The sequence below is a fragment of the Centrocercus urophasianus genome, unplaced genomic scaffold, assembly GCF_019232065.1.
Source record: "Centrocercus urophasianus isolate 14NV4802_14NV808 unplaced genomic scaffold, USGS_Curo_1.0 seq_12, whole genome shotgun sequence".
In the NCBI taxonomy this organism is placed as follows: domain Eukaryota; kingdom Metazoa; phylum Chordata; class Aves; order Galliformes; family Phasianidae; genus Centrocercus; species Centrocercus urophasianus.
This window is the reverse complement of record NW_024884364.1, coordinates 43,866,579-43,888,081: the sequence shown is the minus strand read 5'-3', so window position 1 is coordinate 43,888,081 and position 21,503 is coordinate 43,866,579. Positions and strand designations below refer to the sequence as shown.

The 21,503-nt window shown below is 42.2% G+C and overlaps 1 protein-coding gene across 4 annotated transcripts in view; it reads right to left on the bottom strand.

Annotated features, from left to right (window-relative positions):
* Positions 1-21,503, bottom strand: part of SCML2 (Scm polycomb group protein like 2) — a 94,582-nt gene that overhangs the window by 53,832 nt on the left and 19,247 nt on the right. For 2 of the 4 annotated variants that reach the window (XM_042811027.1, XM_042811029.1), the window contains exons 1-3: positions 15,809-15,876; positions 4,974-5,081; positions 35-103 (exon numbers count right to left, since the gene is read on the bottom strand). In XM_042811027.1, the coding sequence (XP_042666961.1) occupies positions 35-103; positions 4,974-4,995 (91 nt within the window). In that variant the 5' untranslated portion in view covers positions 4,996-5,081; positions 15,809-15,876. Of the gene's footprint in view, positions 1-34; positions 104-4,973; positions 5,082-15,808; positions 15,877-21,503 lie in introns of those variants that run through there. The other 2 variants (XM_042811028.1, XM_042811030.1) reach the window with 2 other exon arrangements.

Here is a 21,503-nt window from a genome sequence, read left to right as displayed (position 1 = left end):
CCTTAACTAATAACCTGACAGCTGCAATACCTACCACTTTTTAAAGACGGGTTGTTTGCCTGCTGATTCTTTCCATCTTTCTCTTTTTTAATTTCCTTTGAATCTAAAAGACAAGATTTCATTACTTCATAAATGTAATACTCTCATCATAATAGCATCCAACATAACACAGAATACTTTCAAACAATAGAGAATCTGTCATTCCAAAGACTTTGTTTTATCTATTTCAGTGGATAATAAAAAGGTATTTGTAATACAAATTTAGTGACCACATTATTTTTCTTTCAAAATATACTGAAAAGTACAGCATGAAAAGATATAGATATAGGAGGAGTAGAATAAGAATAGTCTTCTTTCATCAGTCCACAGATCCTCCACCACAGCTCGGTGAGGAGACAAGTTAGGCCCTGGGCTCTATGCGGGACAGGACATGGCACTCTCCTGCCAGGTCACAGCACAGTCCATGGACTCCCAGGGAAGGAGTGGCAGTCAGGGCTTGTCGTAACCACCCCAGCACAGAGCAGGCAGCCAGGGGTGCCAGGGCAGTCCCAGCATTGAGAACCTCCCTGGGGACAGGGTCAGGCTCAGTTGGCCCCGGGCCCAGCAGCGGGCCATTGACCATGGCACGGCAGAGCTGTAGGGCACCAGAGCCTGCTGCTGTGGCCTTGCTGGGGAAGGGGCTGGCAGTACCAGGGTGATGTCAGGGCGTGTGCTGGTGGGGAAGAGGACCTAGGTGAGGTTGGTCAGGGCCACTGAAGTGCACTCAGGGGTGAGACACCTCACAGATATAAAATGGATAAAAGCACCTGACAGGGTCCCAAAGAAAAATCCTTACGGAGGGCTGGACCAGCTGCAGTACCTGTGGATGGTGCCCACGGAGCTCTAACCTAGGTTCTTGTTCAGCAGTGGACACTATGTCCTGACAGCTACCAGTGAGAACCCAAGAAGGGACTCACACCACTTACAAGAAGACATGATCACTGCCTTCTTCCTACAGTTCAATATATATTCTATCCAGTCTTTTTGGGATTGAACTGAATCCAGCCAGTTTTCTACTGGGTGGTAGTAATCACTAGAAAAGTTTTTTGCCATGTTTTACAACTTCTGGTACTCAGGCTTTCAAAAAATAAAAATACAAAAAAATCATGGGACTGTCAGAGACATCAGGCTGACAGCTTACAGAAGAGAAAGCTTCCCGATGCACTTATTTCTGAAGGGGAAATCCAATGGAGTCCCACATGAGAGTACTGAAGAATAGAACCAATAACTGCATCCTGCAAAGACCAAAACTTGAAAGGACAGTCATGAAAGAACATCTCCCCTACAGCGCCAGATTTCAAACAAGATGACAGCCTTTCATGAAAAGAGAAATCAACAACAGGTGAAAGAATGTGAAAAACCATGGCCTGGACACCAGATGAGTTTTCACTGACAACTACCACACAAATTATTTATTTCCTGTATCAGTTTGAGTCACTGCCTATCTCAAATAGGAACACTGAAATGGAACATTGTCAGTGACACGTTCTTCTTAAAATCAGCCATTAAAAAAAACTATAAGAACAAACCAAGATTAAGATGTTAACGAAAAGAAATGGATTCCTTAAATATCTCTTTAATCCAAGCTAGAAGCATCTTAATTTATAATAAACTCAAGGTACCATCGCTATCACTTGGTTTTGATGGGCAGAAAGCTGTTCTTTAAAACACTCAGGCAAAACATACCTAGTACATGCAGAAGCATCCAAAAAAAAAGTCTGACTAAAACCAAAATTGTTTTTCTAGGCTCCCCTTGCTTTTATGCATCCCAGCTTTTAATGGTGAGAAGATCACTACAAAGTTGGAGCTATTTTATCTAAGCAGATGAAATACCATTAACTGAAGGAATTGCTAGCCTGTTTTTGCTTGAGATACCTGGAATCTGCTACCACCTCCCACTCAGAAAGTATTTCCTTAGACTATGCTTTACCGATGCTAAGATGCTGTGGTCTGGTGTGCCTCTTCCAGTGTCACTAGCCAGAGCAGATAAGAATTTATGGCCTATTTTTATAAGGAATATTAAGGAATATAAGATCTATTAAAATCTAAATGTATAACTATGAAATAAATGCCTTTAAATGTGCCAATGTACATACATCATTTGGATACCCAAATTCTAGAAAATTCAATTTCAAAAGATCATTGAAAACAAAATTAAGACATGGAAGACTATTATGTCAAATACCTGGACTGAGGAATATGATTCCCTCAGCATTATGAGCCTCAGTTTGGGAAAACTTTCAGGTCAATCCTCAAAAATGAGGTTGTGAAGGTCCCGAATATTTCTATAGACACAAAGAGTATTTTCTTTTCATCTCCTTCAGCTAACTACATTCAGTGATTTATTCCCTTCAAGACAGGAAAGTGTACTTGAAAATGGGAACTTTTTTTGTATGTTAGAGACAGCAGAGACTTATTAGTTCTACAGTCTTGAAGGTCACGGTGAACAAAGCAAGTTTAATTCATTATCTATCTTCTCTGTCCAGAAAGTCCATTTTCAAAGGACAAGCTTGTTTTTATTTTTTCCAGTTTACTTGAGTTTACTTTAGCCTTACAGCATATTTCAGATCATTTTGTCAAAAAATAAACAAAAATGAAATGCTGCTACTGTGGATTTAATTATATGCTATTCAGTTTTCTAAAAAAAAAAAAAAAAAAAAAAAAAAAGAGAGAGAGAAAAGAATGAAATACCACTTTCAACCAAAGTGTTAAACATCCCGTAGTACATTTTATATACTATTATATAAATAGTACATAATATATACAAATATAAATATATATATTATATATATAAATATATAAATACACTATTTATATAATATAATAATAGTATATTTATATGCTATTATTTATATATATATAAACACAGAGAGTTGTTACATTCACTGTGCAAACAGGTAGCATATAATACATCCGTATACATAATTCACAACATATATATGGGTAGCCTATAATACATAAAGGCTAAACAGGAATTTTCAAAACCTTGCAAAAGAATGTTTTCATCTTGGTAGCATTTACTAAAATTAAAAAGAAGTATATTCTGTTATTCACTGAAATAAAAGCTTTTTGACAGCACACATCATAAACTACAGCAGTACATATGCAACAAGTTTGTAATAAATTATTTAAAATAGTGCTTTCTGCTTACTGATTCAAAACTGTGTTTACATTACTACACCCTATCAGTAACCACAGAATTCTTCTGCTGATAAGATTATTCAACAAAAGACAGGCAAGAGTAACCACATCTATCATGCAAAAAAATAGAGACAAAGAAGAAATCAGACAAAGTTATCTTTACTGGCTTGTAAATGTGGGCAAAAAAAACCCCAAACAAATAACAATCAGAAAAGGTACCTGCAGAATATAAAGTCTGGTAAAGATGACTCTGGTGGCCAATTTACACTTCCTCTTACAAAATCCTGTGCTGAACACTAGCTTCCTCTTTGATATACTTAACAAACCCGAAACACTTATTTCTGGGAAGAGTTAACCTTTCAGCAAACAAGATGATTTTTCGTCTGTACACCAGCAAGCATCATCTTTTTTGCTAGCACTTATGTTTCACTGTTGCATGCTACACGAGGAAGCATGCGTTTGTCATCTAAGACCTCATATTTGCTTGCTGTCCAACGCGGTGAAAAAAGTTCACAGTCATGCTTTCAAGATACGCACGGCTATTTCTTAGCCATCTTAAAGTCTTCAACTCTAGCTTGTGTTCAAAACATACCAGGAGGCTACTTTTCTAAAAAACATAAAATCCTTCTTCTCTTTCAGATGGACATGAAACACCCCACAGTTACAGAAACATTTATTCTGCCTATGCCAAGCAGTTGCTCACCTTTATATGAAGTTCGCTAAAAAAAAAAAAAAGCCCAGCATTTACCACAGATCAGCAAGTTGCTTTCAGTCCCCAACATATAGGGATGTGAGCATATTTTACCTACCCTTCACCAAACCTCAGTGCACACAGCTAAGGTTATCAAGAAAGAGTAAATCTAATATGCCTCCTTCCCTTTCCTTTTGTGCTTTCCCACTGGGATTCTTATCTGCCCAGAACAGAGTGTTTCTTTCAGTACATTTAGAAAACAGCCATGCAGAAAAGCTACAAGAGAAGGGGGCAGACTTCCTCCATAAACTCTTGGTGCAACAATTAAAGAGATGACTGCTGTCATTACAGAAAATCTATTTAGCAAAAGACAATTATTTACCAAGGGAGCACACGAGCACTGAAAGCAGCTTGGGCAGAAGATGGACAGCTCAAGATAAGTTCATAAGTGTTGGGGATCTTTTATAACGGAAAGCTACCCATCTGAAAGGTTTGGAAAGCAGCAGCAACATGGTTTCAAGTGGGCCTTCTTGCTTTACATTCTTTTTGCTTCACCAACCCAAACACACTTCTTAGCACTCACACATTTTAGCACTCAACTCACAGTAACTTCTGCAGACACGATACAGCACAAATCACACCTTCATAATACAGTGCCCACATCATGGGCAGATTTATTTTAAAAGTGCCCATTTTATCTTCAAAAGCCTGCAGAAAACAGCAGCTAACACTGTTAACTGCAGTTAAAATTTATTCCTTGCACTACTCAGCTGTTCCTCTCCTAATTTTGTGCAGATACAGAAAACAGCACTACATTTCACTTAATATCACATCTAGGCATGTTCTTCAATTTTAGAGCAGTATAGCGACTTCAAGACTGTCACAGGTCAAAATTCTCTCGGTTGAACAGTACAGAACTCCAGGATAACTTGAATTCAGCATACTTACTCTAAAAAAATGTAAAGTTTAAACCTACCTGTGTTCAATATCTCTCCTTTTTAACTTCACAGTATATTAATCGACAAATAATAACCCGTCACCTTAGAAGAGACAGTTTAACAGGTTCCCTGTTTCCTCTCGGATAAAAGTTATCAGGCCTCACCTTTAGTCGTGGTTCTCCCCATGGTAACACTTGTGTGATCTTCCCTCTCACAATAAAAAGGCTGAAGTTGAAAGACCAGTTAATTCTTCCTTTCAGTACAACAGTTTCCTGTGGAGTAATAATACAACAAGTTAGGGGGAGGTTGTTAGAGTTTGGGTCTTCTTGTTCTGGAAAGAAGGATTTTGTGTGTGTGTGTGTTGTTTTACAATTATCTTGCCGGTTTAAGGTTGCAAAAGTTTAACAAGCTATTTGTAGAAGAACAGCATGTAAACAATGGATGTGTCAAAGCAGCAAGGGTACGTAAGAACCCAAACTTCTATTTCATTGGTTTAGGAGGTTTGTTGTATAATGATTTGCATTCGCAGCGAGTTTCTAATACAAAGAAAGACATAAAACATTCTTTTTTTTCCTGTTTTCCCCAACAAACATTACTGCAAACTGGAAGAAAGACTTTAATGCATCACCCACTTACGTGCAGAGAGGTTTAACAACCACCACTTTAAAAAGCCCTGGATAAAAAAATGCTCTTTCTGAGCGACAGGGGAAGGAGGAACAAAACATAGATGTAAGAAATCTACACAAAGGCACAATTGCTCGCTGCATCTGCTTGCTGGTCGTAACCACTTACAGCAGAGAAGGAGAAGCCATTAGAGGAAGCTAATTGCAGATTCACACACTCTTGCAGTTCTTGGAAACTACAAGGGAAAACTCAGTGAAACCATTTTAACACAGCAAAAACATTTGTGTGTGTTACTTCCACTCCAGAATCTAGTTTTGGGAATTCTGACTGCATTCAATCCAAGACAAACTCATTTGAAGCTTTTTATCCCTAAAGCAACAAAATCAGCAAGCTCACTTGACATTATTCAAAATAACAGCGCATAAAAATATGTAGATCACTCTGAAAGTAATGCCTCCTATTTATCTCCATGACAACTACAACTGATACAAAGAGCACAATAACACTATTTGATAGAACAAATTCTCAGCTACAAAATACTCTTTTGCAATGGTTCCCCCCATTGTCACCAGAGATGAACAAGAGCCTGCGTGCTGCGCTCATAAAAATCTGCACCAGTGGAGGTGGCCTGCTGTCGCCGCTGCTGGAACACACCACCCACTGCCTCACTGTGCTCACATCCACTGGTCGGTCTCCATCAACGTTCAGCAAGCGTCAACAAATGTTAATAGGTGCCATTTTTTCTGCATGGAGGAATTCAGTTACACACCTGTGCTCCATACGTACTTCCATGTCAGACGCCATTTTGTCTCTGCCGCCATCTGTCACACAGCAACAACATCTATCGGCGCATTGGCGGGAAGGTTCAAACTGCACTGCCGTACCACCAACATCCACCTCCGATGTCACAGGCCGACATCATAAAACATGAGGCATTACTTTCACAGCAGACCTTGTACATTCACATTTGTGAACTCCCTTCTTTGATCACTTCCTTTCAAGGAAATTCCATGAGCTCAGAGTTTATATCATCAACAGCTCATGATTTTATTTTTTTTTTTTAAATTTACGTAAGTCAGTACTTTTTCAAAGATGAATTTAGCCAGAAGTCACATTTTTAGAAACCATATCTTTCTAGTGTCATTAAAAACAACAACAACAACAATAGTTGAAAAGCAAGATATCTACTTACCGAAAGAAGAAAGACACCAATACTGCATACAGTAAGAGGCGTGTTATACAGACAATTATATTCCTGGAAACAGTGAAATTTCAGTGAAATTCTGAGGAACTTGTACACTATGGTGGTAGACTCTATGATGAAAACTTCACACAGGGCAGGCTGTGTTGCTAAAAATAAGTATGATTTCTGAAAGTCCAATGACTGAAGAACGTGTTTCATGTGTTGGCAGTACACAAACGTGCTGGATATTCATTACAAAAACTCAAGGAACTGAGACTTGAAAGCAGTTATAAATAAAACCGAGCACCGACATAAAGTAAGCTGGTTTTGCTACACAATGGCACTCACAGCATAAGCGATCATCAGGATTAAGAACAGAAATCCTTTTAAGACATCAAATAAATTTGAAATACTTGATGCTTTCATAGACTCCCCCAAAAATTCAAAGCTTTTCCGCCGTGAGTAATAAATTGCGAAAGGTGATACGGAGTCAAAGTAACTGTTTTTACAGATTACTTTAAAACAGCGCATGGTTTTTATCTTTTTGTTCCAAGCACCAGATTGCACTTGGTGCAGTAATAAAGATTCCAAGCCTGCAGTGATAGTCATCAAGTTTAGCACAACCGGAGTGTCTGTCAGGACATAAAAAGGATTCCAGCGTTTCATTAGCCCCTGCTCCAGCAGATAGGCGTTTTTACAGCATGCCCACCAGCCTGTTAAAAATACAAGGCTACAGAAAGCTTTGAGAGCATCGGCTGAACTATGGGTATACGGGGTATTGCTGTGTGGAATAGGTGCTGCTTAAAGCCTGATCACACCTACAGCATTCAACTTGCAGTCTCTACTACAGTAACTGGTAGGCAGAGACAGTGGTCGCAGAAGACATTCGAATACGGTGTTTCCGAGTCTCTAACAACTGCTGAACAGTAGCCAAAAGAAACCAGCTACCTCCAAAACAGTAGGGTCAGTCTGAAAAGAAGGATGAGCTTCTTCACCAGGGCAGTCTGAGGGGCATCCTGACACTACCTTGAGTGATAATGCAGCCAACAGCTAGCAGTCACCTCCTCTGCTGCCCAAGGTGGGCCTCAGCCCTCACCAGCACAGTGGGCATGGTGTGATGGGCTGGTGGTTGGACTAGATGGTCTTAGAGGTCTTTTCCAAACTTAATGGAAAGCTGAGCTTAAGAAATTAATCAAGTAGCTTCAAGAAGAAAAAAAAAGAAAAAAAAGCATGAACACTAAATTCATCATAAAAATATAGAGAAGATCTCCATATTTATATTGATCAACTGTATCACTTACACCATTTATTTCTCAATTCATCCTGTAAGCTGAGTTTTATTCTTTCTCTGATTAACTTCCCTAGCATCAGCTACTTTAAAAAAAACAACCAAGCAAGCAAAAAATGGAAACCAAACCAACACGAACAGGTGGAAAGCATTCACCTCCCTTTAATTCCTTACTGCAGTGTTTATGCTAATAGCCATGTCTCTCCCAGCAGCCAGCTCCCCTGTGCCAGCCCTTTGTCAGTGGGACGCGCACTGTCAGATGAATCTCAGCCTTCACCTTTGTACATTGCTGCTGCACAGCGCTAGGGGTCATCCTGTTTGCTGGGAAACATTTTTGTGTCTCACATTGCTCTTCTAATTTTGAAAGAATTACTCTAAGGACACACATTGCTGCATTTCTAAGAAGCCGGTATTTTACAGAAGACATCAAATCGTTCTGTTTTCTCCCGACCACATCTCCATTATCTTTCCAGGCATTCGAGCGAGCTGAATATCCTGAAAAAAAAAGCCATGCATATTTAGGGCTTCCTAGCGCAGGTTTATCTTGACAGCACGTCTGCTCATAAAAAGCACACAGTGTGGGATTATGGAGATAAAGGGAACATTTGAAAGCAGCCTGAGCGCCCAGTGGATAGCAAGCTTAGCATCACCAAACGAGTTACGGTGCTTGTGTCAGGGACCGCGCTGCTCAGCCTGGAGATAAGACAGAGACAGTGATCTCTGAGGCGTGCAGGGTCCAAGCAGCAGGACTATGCAAGGGCAAAGCAGGACTGCAGTTCTGGCTCCTCGCAAGGAGCTAAACTCCTTCACAATTACTGTTTCTGAACAGGGAATATTTTATTTCACCTACTCCTCTATTCACCTGTCATCTCTTAAACACAAGCAGTGCTTCACACCATGCGCACAGGTCCCAGAGGCTCTGCAAACAGTCAAATATACAGAATAAGGCTACAAAGTATACTGCTGTAACATTCGATACTTCCAAATCTCCTGGAAGATCTCCTTCCAGGCAAGTTGCCCAGTGCACAGCCTCACGTACACCTCAAGACTCAACAGCGTACACCTCTGCATTTCTGCAACGGGAGCCATCCATAAACACTTCCACGAACACACACTGTGGCACCATTATAGAACAACAACATCTCATAAGACAAAAGAAAAAACAACCTTACAATGGCGCAAATGCGCCATACGATTACAAAACACAAGCTCTGCAGCTGTAAATCAGTGAGACTTGGCATCGCACATTTCAGAGTTCAACACAAAACCTAGAGCTGAGGTTTCCTTTCATTTATGCACACACATCTATAACCGGTTGGTGCTCTGAAAAGAAACATGATCCAACTCAGAATCCCCTTTCTTTCACATTTTCCGCAATAATAAATAAATAAAAAGTGAGGATTTTTCCAGGAAAGGAAATTAAACTTCCACATTTTCCTATGGCAGAACTTCTAAAGAAATGGAGAGACCAGAAACCCTCTCTTAGCATAGCTCAGAGAACCCATCCTTTGGAAAAAATCACAGGCTTCCAAAAGAGCCAATGTTAGCCAGCCGCATATACAACTAAGTGAATATTTCTTAAGCTGCTGAAGGAAGGGAGTAAGTACTACTGCTTTACAAATACCATTTTGTAACAACATCAAAAAGTAATTTACTGCGATTCAAAAACTGCTTGGAAGTTGACCGACAGCGTACCGCTCACTATTTATGAAGTGATCACATTACCAAACTTCTAAGCTGTCAGCAATAAAATATTGTTTGTAAACGTTCTGGCCTCCTTGCAGGTAAGTTTACGATCTGCTTTGGATGTGAGCAATTGTAATTATGCATTTCAAGACAACAAAATCATGAACTCTCAGTCTGTACAAGGTATTTATTATTGCACACAGAATCAGGCATTGTACATCTTAAAAAGCGATGTTAACAAGGCTTAGACCACAAATTTGTCCCCAGAATTCCTGAAATGAGAAATATATACTTATCAGTGTGAACAGCAGAAAAGTTAAGTCTCAGGGGTAAATAACGTAGTTAGCATCAAGCGAAAAAAGAAACATCTCACATCACAGACATTCAACATTTACTAATTTGACATTGGTATTAAAGTTAAGAGCCGCTCCATGGCTACTGATGGAAAATAAAAATACCTTCTCTCTGCTCGCCCCCATCCTGCTTTAAAAGTCAGACGATGTGGGGCTGTAAAAACCTGAAAAAGGAAATGGTATGTGTGAAGTCAGCAGTTCAGCACAGCGGCTGACTGCCCATTAACAGCTTCAAATATTCTTAAAACGCCCGTCTTCCCACATGAAAGGCCATTCTAATGTTATATACAAATAAATCAAAAATACAGCTGCGGCGCTTACATTTCTATCTAAGTCAGACTGTCAGTTTTAGTGGTTTGCTGGTACATATTTGCAGTAGCACCAACATTTTGGTGGATTCAACTCACTAAAGCTTCTGTGCTGCTTCCGATTTCCTGGGGTACTGTTCCTGCAAACATTCATCTTCATTCTTTGACCTGGCTCTGTTCGAATTCCTCACTCGAATTGCTTTCATGGAGCAAACTCATTAAACGACGCATCAAAAAAAACTAAGCATCGCACATGACCAACAGTGGCAAAGAGCTCAGCAGCTGCATGAAATTCTCAGGACACCCAGATGCACCTCCTCTGCCTCCAGCTCAGCCTGCCCCTAGGCAGCACAGAGCTCTATTTGCTCTCTGAGGCACCGAGCAAACACAGCAGGTAAAAGGAGAAAAGAAATTGCTATTGCAAACACAGCAAAGATGCCCGATCAGGGGACAATGGGATGCCAGAGATCCCTGCATGGCTTTCTGCACTCCTCTCAACAGAAAGCAATAGCAGCGGTTTCAAAAGCAGCATTGGGAGAATGTGTGTACACAGGAAGACAGGAGGTGGAAAGACAAGCAGAGGGCTGCTAGAAAAGGGCCTTACAACCTCTTAGATAGCCCTGGCTTCCTCACAGCGACATTGCTTGCAAATGCTACCTAGAGAGACCGTAGAAGCTCAGTGCAGATGGGACTGAAGAGCACCCCATATGTATTGTGGAGTTACAAAACGATCTCTGTGGTCCAGATTTGTGCTCATCCAGCAGAGTAACTAGAGAGCACAGTCACCTTTAGTTTGACGCAGAAATCTATGCAAGGTCACACTCGTCCCCCCCTCCCTCCTTGAGAACCCAAACAACACAATGCCCCACCAGGCAGGTGTGCCTGCACTGCCTACCTCTTCAGAGTGGGCACAGACAGGAGAGATATGGTCCTACAAACACCACCACAGACATCACAGTCCTTTTAATCTGAGCCCAGAAGGATGATAGCGACAGTAAAGAGCTCCACCAAATTCTCTGATACCCTTTCACATTCCTCCACGTACAAGACTCACTTTTATGAGCTGTTCTTTCCAAGTGGCCTTTTAAACATGCCCCAGGAATTGCACTCCTTGCACTGAACCTTCCTGCCTTAATCTCCGGTAGATTCCATACAGTACATAAATAATGGTGCGTGCTTCATTCCATGTATGCACCCCATTAAAATGGTGCTACTCTCTTCTATGTTCCATAAACTTCAGATACTCCCTGAACTAATGCATGCTACAGATGACCAAAGGCTCAACCTCAGCTTTGCCCTGTACAAAAAGGTATATCATATTACTTTGAGAAGACAACAAACTTGGATTGCCATCAAAGGAGTTCATCCCTTTCATGAAAGGACCAGATTTCCTCGGTATGTTAAAATAGAAATTGATCTGATTTGCGAAGCTGAAAGCATAGAATTAAATGATTTAAACCAGAATATCTACCTTTATTGTAACATCTTACTTGTTGTTAGATGACAACATACCAAATGTGGAGCTGAGTAGAAAATACACCAGAAAAATACAGGGGAAAAAAAAAAAAATCAGTCCTAAAACACTGCTCATACCTGAGCTGCTCACAGCTTTATTCTAACAAATTCTAACAAAGAAAGTGTACTTGGAGATTAGTCTGGACATAAGATATCTAGGCACCTGTGGAGCAGAAAGACTATGGCTTACTAGAACACATGGAAGAGCGCCAAAGTTATGTTAAAGGCTTTAGTTCTTTCATAAAGAATTTGATATTTGTGGCCCTGCAAATAATTCAGAAAGGCAGGAAAAGAGCAAACAGGAGAACTACAGTAAGCACACTTCCAGTGTGTGATTCACCAATTTGGATCAAAAACGATCAAATATTACCCATAAAACAGTTTTAAACACAGAGGGCTGATAAGAGACGCACACGCTACCACATCAAAGAACTGCATATTTCTTCATTCATATCTAAGCTAATACTGCGTTCGATATTCTATGATTCTAGGACATAGAAAGTAAAGGTATCACTTTCAGTGGCAGCAACCCTGCGATAGTACAGGAGGCAGCATATCCCCTCCACCACAACCAATACCATTGCATGTACCCATGCCCCATATCCACCACATACAAGAGAAAGGATCAGAGTAAGCCTATCCAAAAGAGATAAGAAGCCTTGTAAAGATATTTCCTGCTTGCTCCACAGTGTGAATGCAGCTTCTGACTTTCCTCCGAATTTATTTCATAGAATTAATGATTCTTAAAATGGCTTGGGTTGCAAGGGACATTAAAGCCCACCCAGTTCCAATCCCCTGTCATGGGCAGGGTTGCGAACCACTAAATTAGGCTGCCCAGGGCCCCATCCATCCATCCAGGCCATTTCCTCACTAACCAAGCAGAAAGACTAACAGGGAAGAGATACAAGCATCTCCAAGGTTCCTCACCAGTGCTCATGCCCTGGTTGCTGCTTGTAAATCTGCTGCAAATAATAGGGCAGCATGCCTGCTGCTGGCTGGGACACCCCAAGCAGATGCCACAGGACAAGACTGCAGCATCAGGCCCTAGTGGTAGCAGGCACAAGGCCCCTCGCCCATTCTGCAAAACAACCTGAAGAGACTGCAGATAGGACACAAGCATGGGGCAGTGCAAGGAGCAAGCTGAGCCTGTCAGTCACCAACCTATCTCTTACTGCTCCACAGCAGTGGCCTGCAAAGGGCGAGTCAAGCGGCAGCAGCGTGTGTACAAAAACAAACATTCATCAAATTGTATTGGAATATTAATAAACATTCTGGAACTTCAAATTACATAGACCAAATTAGAATTAAGATACTTGCAAAAAAAAACAAAATCATGACATGCAATGAAAACACTTGTAATGTTCAAGTACTAACAACTTTACCTTTAACATTTCTGTTGCTCCACTATTGCAAATGGTTCTATTAAGCCTCAACAACTTCACAGAGGATTTCCTGGCACTTCCAACATGCCAGAAGTCTCAAGAGTCCTGGGACACTTACACGGCACGTCTTACATTTTGAAAAACAGTGACAGCATCATCCTTTACATTTAAGATTTTAATCTCTGGAAGAAGCAATCAGCACTAAGACCATGCGCCCAAGGCTACTTCTGTCAAATGGGAACAAACAGAATCTCACATTCCCAGCAGATGCAGAGGTCAATGAGTTGGTCAACAGCCTCACTTGTGCAGACTTGCTGAAGCACTATCCCCATCCCCACCTGCCATTTGTTTTAGTTACACTTGGAAAATACGACAGTACACTGAGTTACTGTCAGAGATTACGTGAACACGTGCAAGAAGAACCGTGCACTTTGCCCATCCCTGCTTGAGGCAGCCTGACAAGCCAGACAGCTAGCTGCAGTGTCCTGGACAGCTAATGACAATGGGCGCTTCCCATCAGTGATGCTGTTTAATATCAAGCAGTAATTACTGCAGACTCCATTTCTCCTCAGACTTCCACTCCATCACATACAGACTTCAACAATAAAGGAAGCAAACATGGCTCACTCACAGCTTACAATCCAATTTGAATATGAAGAAAGCAACAAGGCAAAATTGTGAGAAAAGGAAACCCACAATGCAAAGGTCTGAAGTTGCTACCTACATTTGCTTCAGCCTATTCCATGCTCTCTCAAGTAAAGCAGAGTTGGCATTTCATATAGGCAAGTTTTAGGCATATATTGGATACAAATGCATTCTCAGTACTGCAAATTTCACACTAGTGAAAAACAAATTACACTTGGTTGTATAATGGAAACCCTCTCTGATGCCTCCTCTGAACTCAGGCAGGCACTCCAGAAAGCAATACAGTCTCTCTCTGCCTTACCAGAGCAGTATACTGCAGGCAGCAAGGGCAGCAGCAGTGACTCTGCCAGTGGAAAGAAAGAAAGCAGGCACCTGTGCATTCAAAGCAGCATCACACAGAGTTTGAGGAAATACCTTCTAGGAGACTGTCGCTGCTTCTTGTTCAATCCTCTTTGCAATAAGATTGACACTTACAATAGTGCCCAACTTTAAGAACGGCCTCACTAGAGCTGCATTTATGTACCTAGGCCACTTCTAAGTAGTGTGAAAGGAGTGTATCACATGGAGTCATGTATTTCTTTGCAGAACCTGAACATTCCTATAAAATATTTAATACCAAGCAATCTGGCAGATACTACACAAGCATTACTGCATTACTTACAGCAGTGAGAGAACTTGAGCCATCAACCTTTCCAGCTACGTCTCAAACACAGTCAGTGAGCATTACTTCAATACTCAGAACCAGACCTCGTTACACTTAACAGCCCTACAAATACTTCAACACCTAGATTTCAGCTTCAACTTTATACACTTTCTGATTGCATTACCATGAAATTTCCTGTAAATGAAGTACCAACCAAACTGGAACAGGTTGCCCAAGGAGGTTGTGGATGCCCCATCCCTGGAGGGGTTCAAGACCAGGCTGGATGTGGCTCTGGGCAGCCTGGTCTGGTGGTTGGTTACCCAGCACATAGCAGGGGGTTTGAATCTAGATGATCATTGTGGTCCTTTTCAACTCAGGCCATTCTATGATACTAGATCTTTAACTCAGTTCCTCTTTACACCAATCCAAGTGCCATCAGCCTGAAGCAGCACTTAGGTTTTATTATGCCCTAAGGGGACCTTAGGGCTCACCCTGCCCCAGGCAGGCAGCAGTTCCCCCACACACTGCCAGGCCCCTGAGCTGACAGCAATCTGCAGGGCGTTCACCTCCCGGTTATGTCCCAATGCTAACGTGCTGCCTTGCAATACAGCTGCCACTGGGTGCCCTCCTGCTGCCACTCTGTCACCTGCCTGAGTGCTGCCGCTGGTCCAACACCCACTGTCCCACACACTGCTTTCCCTTGCTGCTTCCAAAGAGCAAGATGCAGCACAACAGCTTTAAACACCCAAAGATTTAAGGCAGTTCTTCTTTGAATAAAAATAACAATAACAATAATAATAACAATAATAAAAACATACCCTAGTTTGCACTGAAGAGTTCTTCACGAGTCAGACTCGTGCCGTATCTACACGGCACAGAACCATACGGCACTTTGAGTCGGAAAGAACCCTTGCAGACCACCTGGTCCAACTCCTCTGCAGTGACCAGGGACACGGACAGCCACATCGGGATGCTCACAGCCCCGTCCATCACTAAGCACTACTTAAAACACTTGCTAAAACACGTGAAGCGTCCTTACATCTCTCGAGGAATACCTGCTTGTGTAAGATCTCGCTCGGACACCACTGTAACTCTGCAGTCCCGCAGCCGGCCCTCGTGGCCGGCCCCTCAGCGCTCCTCGCAGCTCAGCCCGCGCTCAGGTTCCCACCGCGCTGAGGACCGCTCCCCGGGAGCCGCTCCCTTCCTCCGCCCGCTCCCCGCTGTCAATGATCGCCCGCCCCGGAGGCCGGACACCGGGCACGGGCGTCATCCGACCCTTGCCGCCGCCGCCACCGTGACAGGGACGTGGCCGCTCCCGCTCGGCTCCACGCCCCGCCGCTCCCGCCCCGCGGCCCTGCCCGTCGCCACTCACCGGGCCGGGGGCAGAGGCACCCCCGCCTCCCTCGAGCGGCTCCCGCCGCCGGCCGCTTCACGCCGCCGCCATGTTGCGGGGGCAACGCGCATGCCCGGCCCTGCCCGGCCCCACCGCCCCCCCCTCAGCCTGGCCTCGCCCCTACCTGCGGGGAGCCGGCTGCGGGAGGATGGTTGGGGGGTTTGGGGTATGCTGATGGGGAAAGGAAGGGAAAAGAAAGGGAAGAAGGAAAGAAAAGAAATCCAAATATATACCAAATAAAGCACCAACTTCTTCAGTGTGCAAGTCGAATTCAGCTAGCCAGTGCTAGTGTCCTGCATGCATTGCACATCGCTACTGCACTTAAAGTAACGCCCTCAGACCGGTCAGTGGGTTCTTCAGAAACAAGGAAGATGAGTCTTCACCATTTTAATGCTTAGTGCTTAGACAATGTGACAGAAATGAGCAATACTTAACTGAATCATTAAATCATTAAGGTTGGAAAAATCCTCTAAAGCCATCTGGAGCAACCCCCAACCCATCACACCGTGCCCACTGACCACGTCCCTCGGTGCCACATCCACATGTTTCTTGAACACCTCCAGGGACGGTGACTGCACCACCTCCCTGGGCAGCCTGTGCCACTGCCTTATCACTCCTTCTGAGAAGAAATTTTTCCTAATACGCAACCTCAACCTCTCCTGGCACAACCTGACGCCACCCCCTCCTTTCCTATCGCTGTTACCTGGGAAAAGAGACCGGTCCCCACCTCACCACAACCTCTTTTCAGGCAGTTGTAGAGATCAATGAGGTCTCCCCTGAGCCTCCTCCAGACTGAACAATCCCAGTTCCCTCAACTGCTCCCCATAAGACTTGTGCTCCAGACCCCTCATAGCTTTGTCACCCTTCTCTGGACACGTTCCAGGGCCTCGATGTCTTTCTTGTAGTGAGGGGCCCAAAACTGAACTCAGCACTTGAGGTGCACTCATCAGAGCTGAGCACAGAGATCACCTCCCTGTTCCTGTTGGCTGCACTATTTCTGATATAAGCCAGGATGCCATTGGCTTTCTTGGCAATGTGGGCATATCAGTAGCTAATAAACAGACTTGAGAATGAATGTCTGGAAGATCACCCTCTGTCACCAGTAAAAACAGTGGAAAAAAATAAAACTTTGAAAGCTCTCTTGTAATTTGGCAGCTAAAGGGATCCATAGCACTTTCACCTAACTAGCGGCAGTGGATGCAAAGCCAACAATTTCTGCACATGATTATTAGAAAAAGGAGTAAGGAGTCATGCCTGCTTCCATTTGCCAGCTATGTGATGAGCTTGTTTGCTGGTAGCGCACCCATCATCCTTTGTGTACTTCTATGGGTCTTAATCTGAATTAATTGGTCATTAAAGACAGGAAATATTTAAATTCTCATTATTTTTTTAGAAACAGAGAGTTAAGTATGTTATACTACAGTATGTATGTATATAGTACGTATGCATGCATGCATACATGTTTTTATATATATGCTATATTTATGCTTTCATACATATTTTATATGTATATAGTTACATACATACAGTATGCATGACTTTGCATACATGCAGGGAAATTACATCATTTTCAAAAGAATCAATGATGTCAAAATAAAAATATCTCATGAAGATAGACTACAATGAACCCCTACAACTATTCAATATGATGTCCCAGAAGGCTGACACAGATGAAAAAATGTTTGAAACCTGGCAGTTACTCAAAGAAACTGCTTTAAGATTGTGAATGAACTACCTGTCCACACAGAAAAGAGAAGGAGTGTAGTACAAGACTAGCCTAGCTATCACGAGCAATTCCAGGAGTGCAGGCAGGAGGGAAGCAAGCAGAATGGAGCAGTTAGGTTGAGTAACTGCAAAACTACAACACTACAGACCAGTTGTGAAGGTAACCAGCAATAGGGTGAGAGGTGATGGCTTCAAGCTGCACAGGGAAGGTTCAGGTTGGATATTAGGTAACGTTTCTTCTCAGAAGGAGTGGTGAGGCAGTGGCACAGGCTGCCCAGGGAGGTGGTAGAGTCACCATCCCTAGAGGTGTTCAAGAAATGTTTGAATGTGGCATTGAGGAATGTGGTTAGTGGGCATGGTGTGATGGGAGATTGCGGGATTTCCACACATTGGGGAAAAGGTATGAAAAAAGGAATGTGCCATTCAGTACTGCTGCGCTGAGGTGGGTGGTAACACAGAGGCAGATAGGAACACATAGGAAACAGAGAAATATGAGGTGCTCTGCAGGGAAAAAAACAAAAACAAAAAACAGATGTGCGATTATGTGCAAAAGAGAAGAAGAGAACAGTCTGTGGTTATATGAGTCACAGTCAGACTGTACACAAGGTGACAATATCAAAGTGCCACAGTGAGAATGTCATACCACTTAAAAGGATATGAGAACAGAATAAGAGACTCCAAATGAAGTAGCTGTCTCTACTCAGCTGTGGAGAAGCTTGGTAGCAGTGGTCTGATGGTCTGCAGAAAGTATGCAGAGAAGAGAGAGAAAGGAGCAATTTGGATGAATGGATAACTATAGAGTATGCACTATGAGGAGATTCTTAAATCAACACTATGCAGTGGGGAGAAGAGGTAGATGGGAAAATAGCACAAACAGCTTTACAGATACAGATAAGAACATAAGACAAGTATTTAAGAGTGCTCCCCAAAGCAAAGATTTGAAGGCAAATTTTAGTGGTTGGCAACCCTGCCCACAGTAGGGGGCTGAGCACTGGATGTTGGTTGAGGTCCCGTCCAACCCAAGCCAAATCTGTGATTCTATCCATCAGAAACTGTCTTCATGCTTTCTGAGTCCTCCCTCCTCCAGGCTGGCACAGGGTGGTTGCCCTTTATAAGGTGTATTACAGATATTTGAAAGGTTGCACAGTTTTCCTGCCTAAAGAAAGCCATCATTTAGACATAAACGGGTCTGGTTTCTTCTCTTGCTTATGTGAATTCAGCATAAACTATTGATACCTTTTCTGAGGGGACGGTAATGTTTTGCTCTTTCCTGAGATTGAAGTTTACCTTTTTCTGAACTGCTTCAAAAGTCTTTCAAGTGTGACAATGACACATTCTATTAATAACATCTTTTTTTGTTTTTGCTTTTCTGCTTGCTTGTAGGAAATGCCATCACCTCCTTCACAATATTTAAATGGGGTAGATTAAGAACAGGAATAATTACAGATGACAAGTGTAAAGAACACTCACTATGATTATAATAAGTAAAAAAAATTCAAGCCTTCTAAAGCAGTTTAGATGTTTAGCTTAGGTGTTTAGATATGCATGTGGGAGCTGGTTACACTGAAAGAAAAGGAGCTGTGTTATTTTCATTTGTGTGGCTACAAACCTGAAAATAACTTTCCTGAGATGCAAAAAGCTTTCAGAAGTAAATGAGAACAAGACCTTGGCCATCATGCTTTTAGAAATCTTTTGTTATATTAATTAGAATTTGCTTTGTAGAGGGATAAGCAGTGAAGAACTGATTTCAGATAAGATAGACTTGAGCTACAAGTAATCTTTTGTCAGCAAAAGGATAGGGAGCAAATTTGCTCCAGCGAGGGAAAACAAATTTGCTTTCTTTGGTTATGTATTACATTAGGTGCTTGCTTACCACACATGGACAAAGAGAAAGAAAAACAAACAAACAACAACATCATCAAAAAACAAAATAGCCCTACTCCAAAAATGATGGGGGCAAAAACCTGTAATAGATTTGTAGTACTAAAAAAGATAAAATTTAGGGTGATGAAGGGCTCTTTTTTCTGATATCTCTCAGGTCCTCTGGAGCTTCAGGCTACCTCTCAGTGATATAAACACTATGTAGGGCAAGGCAGAAAATTGTTTTTCCTTCCCTAAGAGTTTTCTGTGTTTCAGGTTGTTCTTCAGTCCTGATGGACACTGAAAAACTGTAGTATAATGATTTCAGTACATGGAAATGGTTTGGCTCACTGGTTCTAAGTATCCTTTTTGACTCTCTTTCTTTGATGTTTTTATAGAAATTACGTCGTGTTTGAATTGAAACTTTGTGAATCTTTTGAGAAATAATATATCCACTTATCACCATTTTTTCTGTTTGTTTTTTGTTTATTTGGATCTAGGAAAAGCAGCAATACCATCTCTTTACTAAAGACAATTACACTGTACAAAGGCATATTTAATCAGTCTGAAACACATGAATAAAATGGGAGAAGCCATTTTACTGAACGGATGTAAATATATGGTTTGAAACAAAGCAATGGCACAAGAAGCACAGCTTTTACATGTGGGCCATAGTACTCGAGATTAGTGGTTTGTTTAAGGAAGCCAAATGCAAATGTTGCAGTTACCTAGCCCTAACGTAACAGTCTCGGTGCAGCAGCTCCAAAAGAGCAGTGAGGCAGTGGCACAGGCTGCCCAGGGAGGTGGTGCAGTCACCATCCCTGGAGGTGTTCAAGAACCATGTGGATGTGGCACTGAGGGATGTGGGCATGGGCACGGTGTGATGGGTTTGGTGGTTGGACTGGGTGATCTTAGGAGTCTTTTCCAACCTTAATGATTCTGTGATTCTAAGAAATATTTTAGTAATGCACTTGACCCAAACTCAGATTTAAGAATGTTTTCTGTAGGAATACACCCCAAACTCTGCTTCTCTGGCAGGGGTTTGTGCTGAATTGCTGTATGTTTCAATTAGTACATCAAGACCCAAAGATTTAGCTGGTAGTAACACCTGCAAAGCTTGGTTTAAACCACATGCAGCTTGGTGTGATGCGCAAGACTGCATATGTTCAGAGGCTGCTGCAGGCACAGAGACTGAGAAAAATGTTACGCTTTGTGTAAAATGCCATGCTTTGTGTGAACAGCACTTATTGCCATGTCAGCGCAATGAAACTTGAGATGCTAAAGTGGCCATCCTGTGTGGTGCTACCATCAAGTCAGAGATCTGTCAGTACTGTGTTTTGCAGTGATGACAGAGGCAAATGGCTAGTAGCTCAGAAAGGCAAGTGCCTTCTGCTTCTCGAAAAGGCTGTTCTTTGCAAACAGAATAGCTTGTGTTGAACTTGGAAGGTGATGTTTCATGTTTGCAGCATCTCAGTCATTTATTCATTCCCGTGATGCATTCGTCCAGCTTTCCCAGAAATAGACATGTGCCCAGAGTAGCAGCATGTGTGTCAGTGCCAGGCACAGCTCCCTGCCAACAGCCAGTTACTTTTCCCAAAGCAACTGCTAGCATATACAATAGACAACCTCAGACCAGTAATACCTAGAGGAAATGGGTCTTTCTTTTCATAGAACCACAGAATCATTAAGGTTAAAAAGAAATAATAAGATCATGTAGTCCAACCAGCAGCCTATCACACCGTGCCCACTAATGACATCCCTCAGTGCCACATCCACACAGTTCTTGAACACCTCCAGGGACAGTGACTCCACCACCTCTCTGGGCAGCCTGTGCCACTGCCTTATCACTCATTTTGAGAAGAAATTTTTCCTGACATCCAACCAGTGTCAAAACATTCCTGTTAGTTACTTTGACAAAATGTTTCGTTTGTTAGCTCATAAGAAATAAAACTACTGCAGTGGAAGTACTCTTACAAAAGCAACAGTAACAGCCTTTTTTATTCTTATACATATATCTTCTTACCTTCAATTTTCTTCAGTGGTTGGCTGAAGAAAATGCAGTACTGATTTCAACTACTTTAACCAGCTT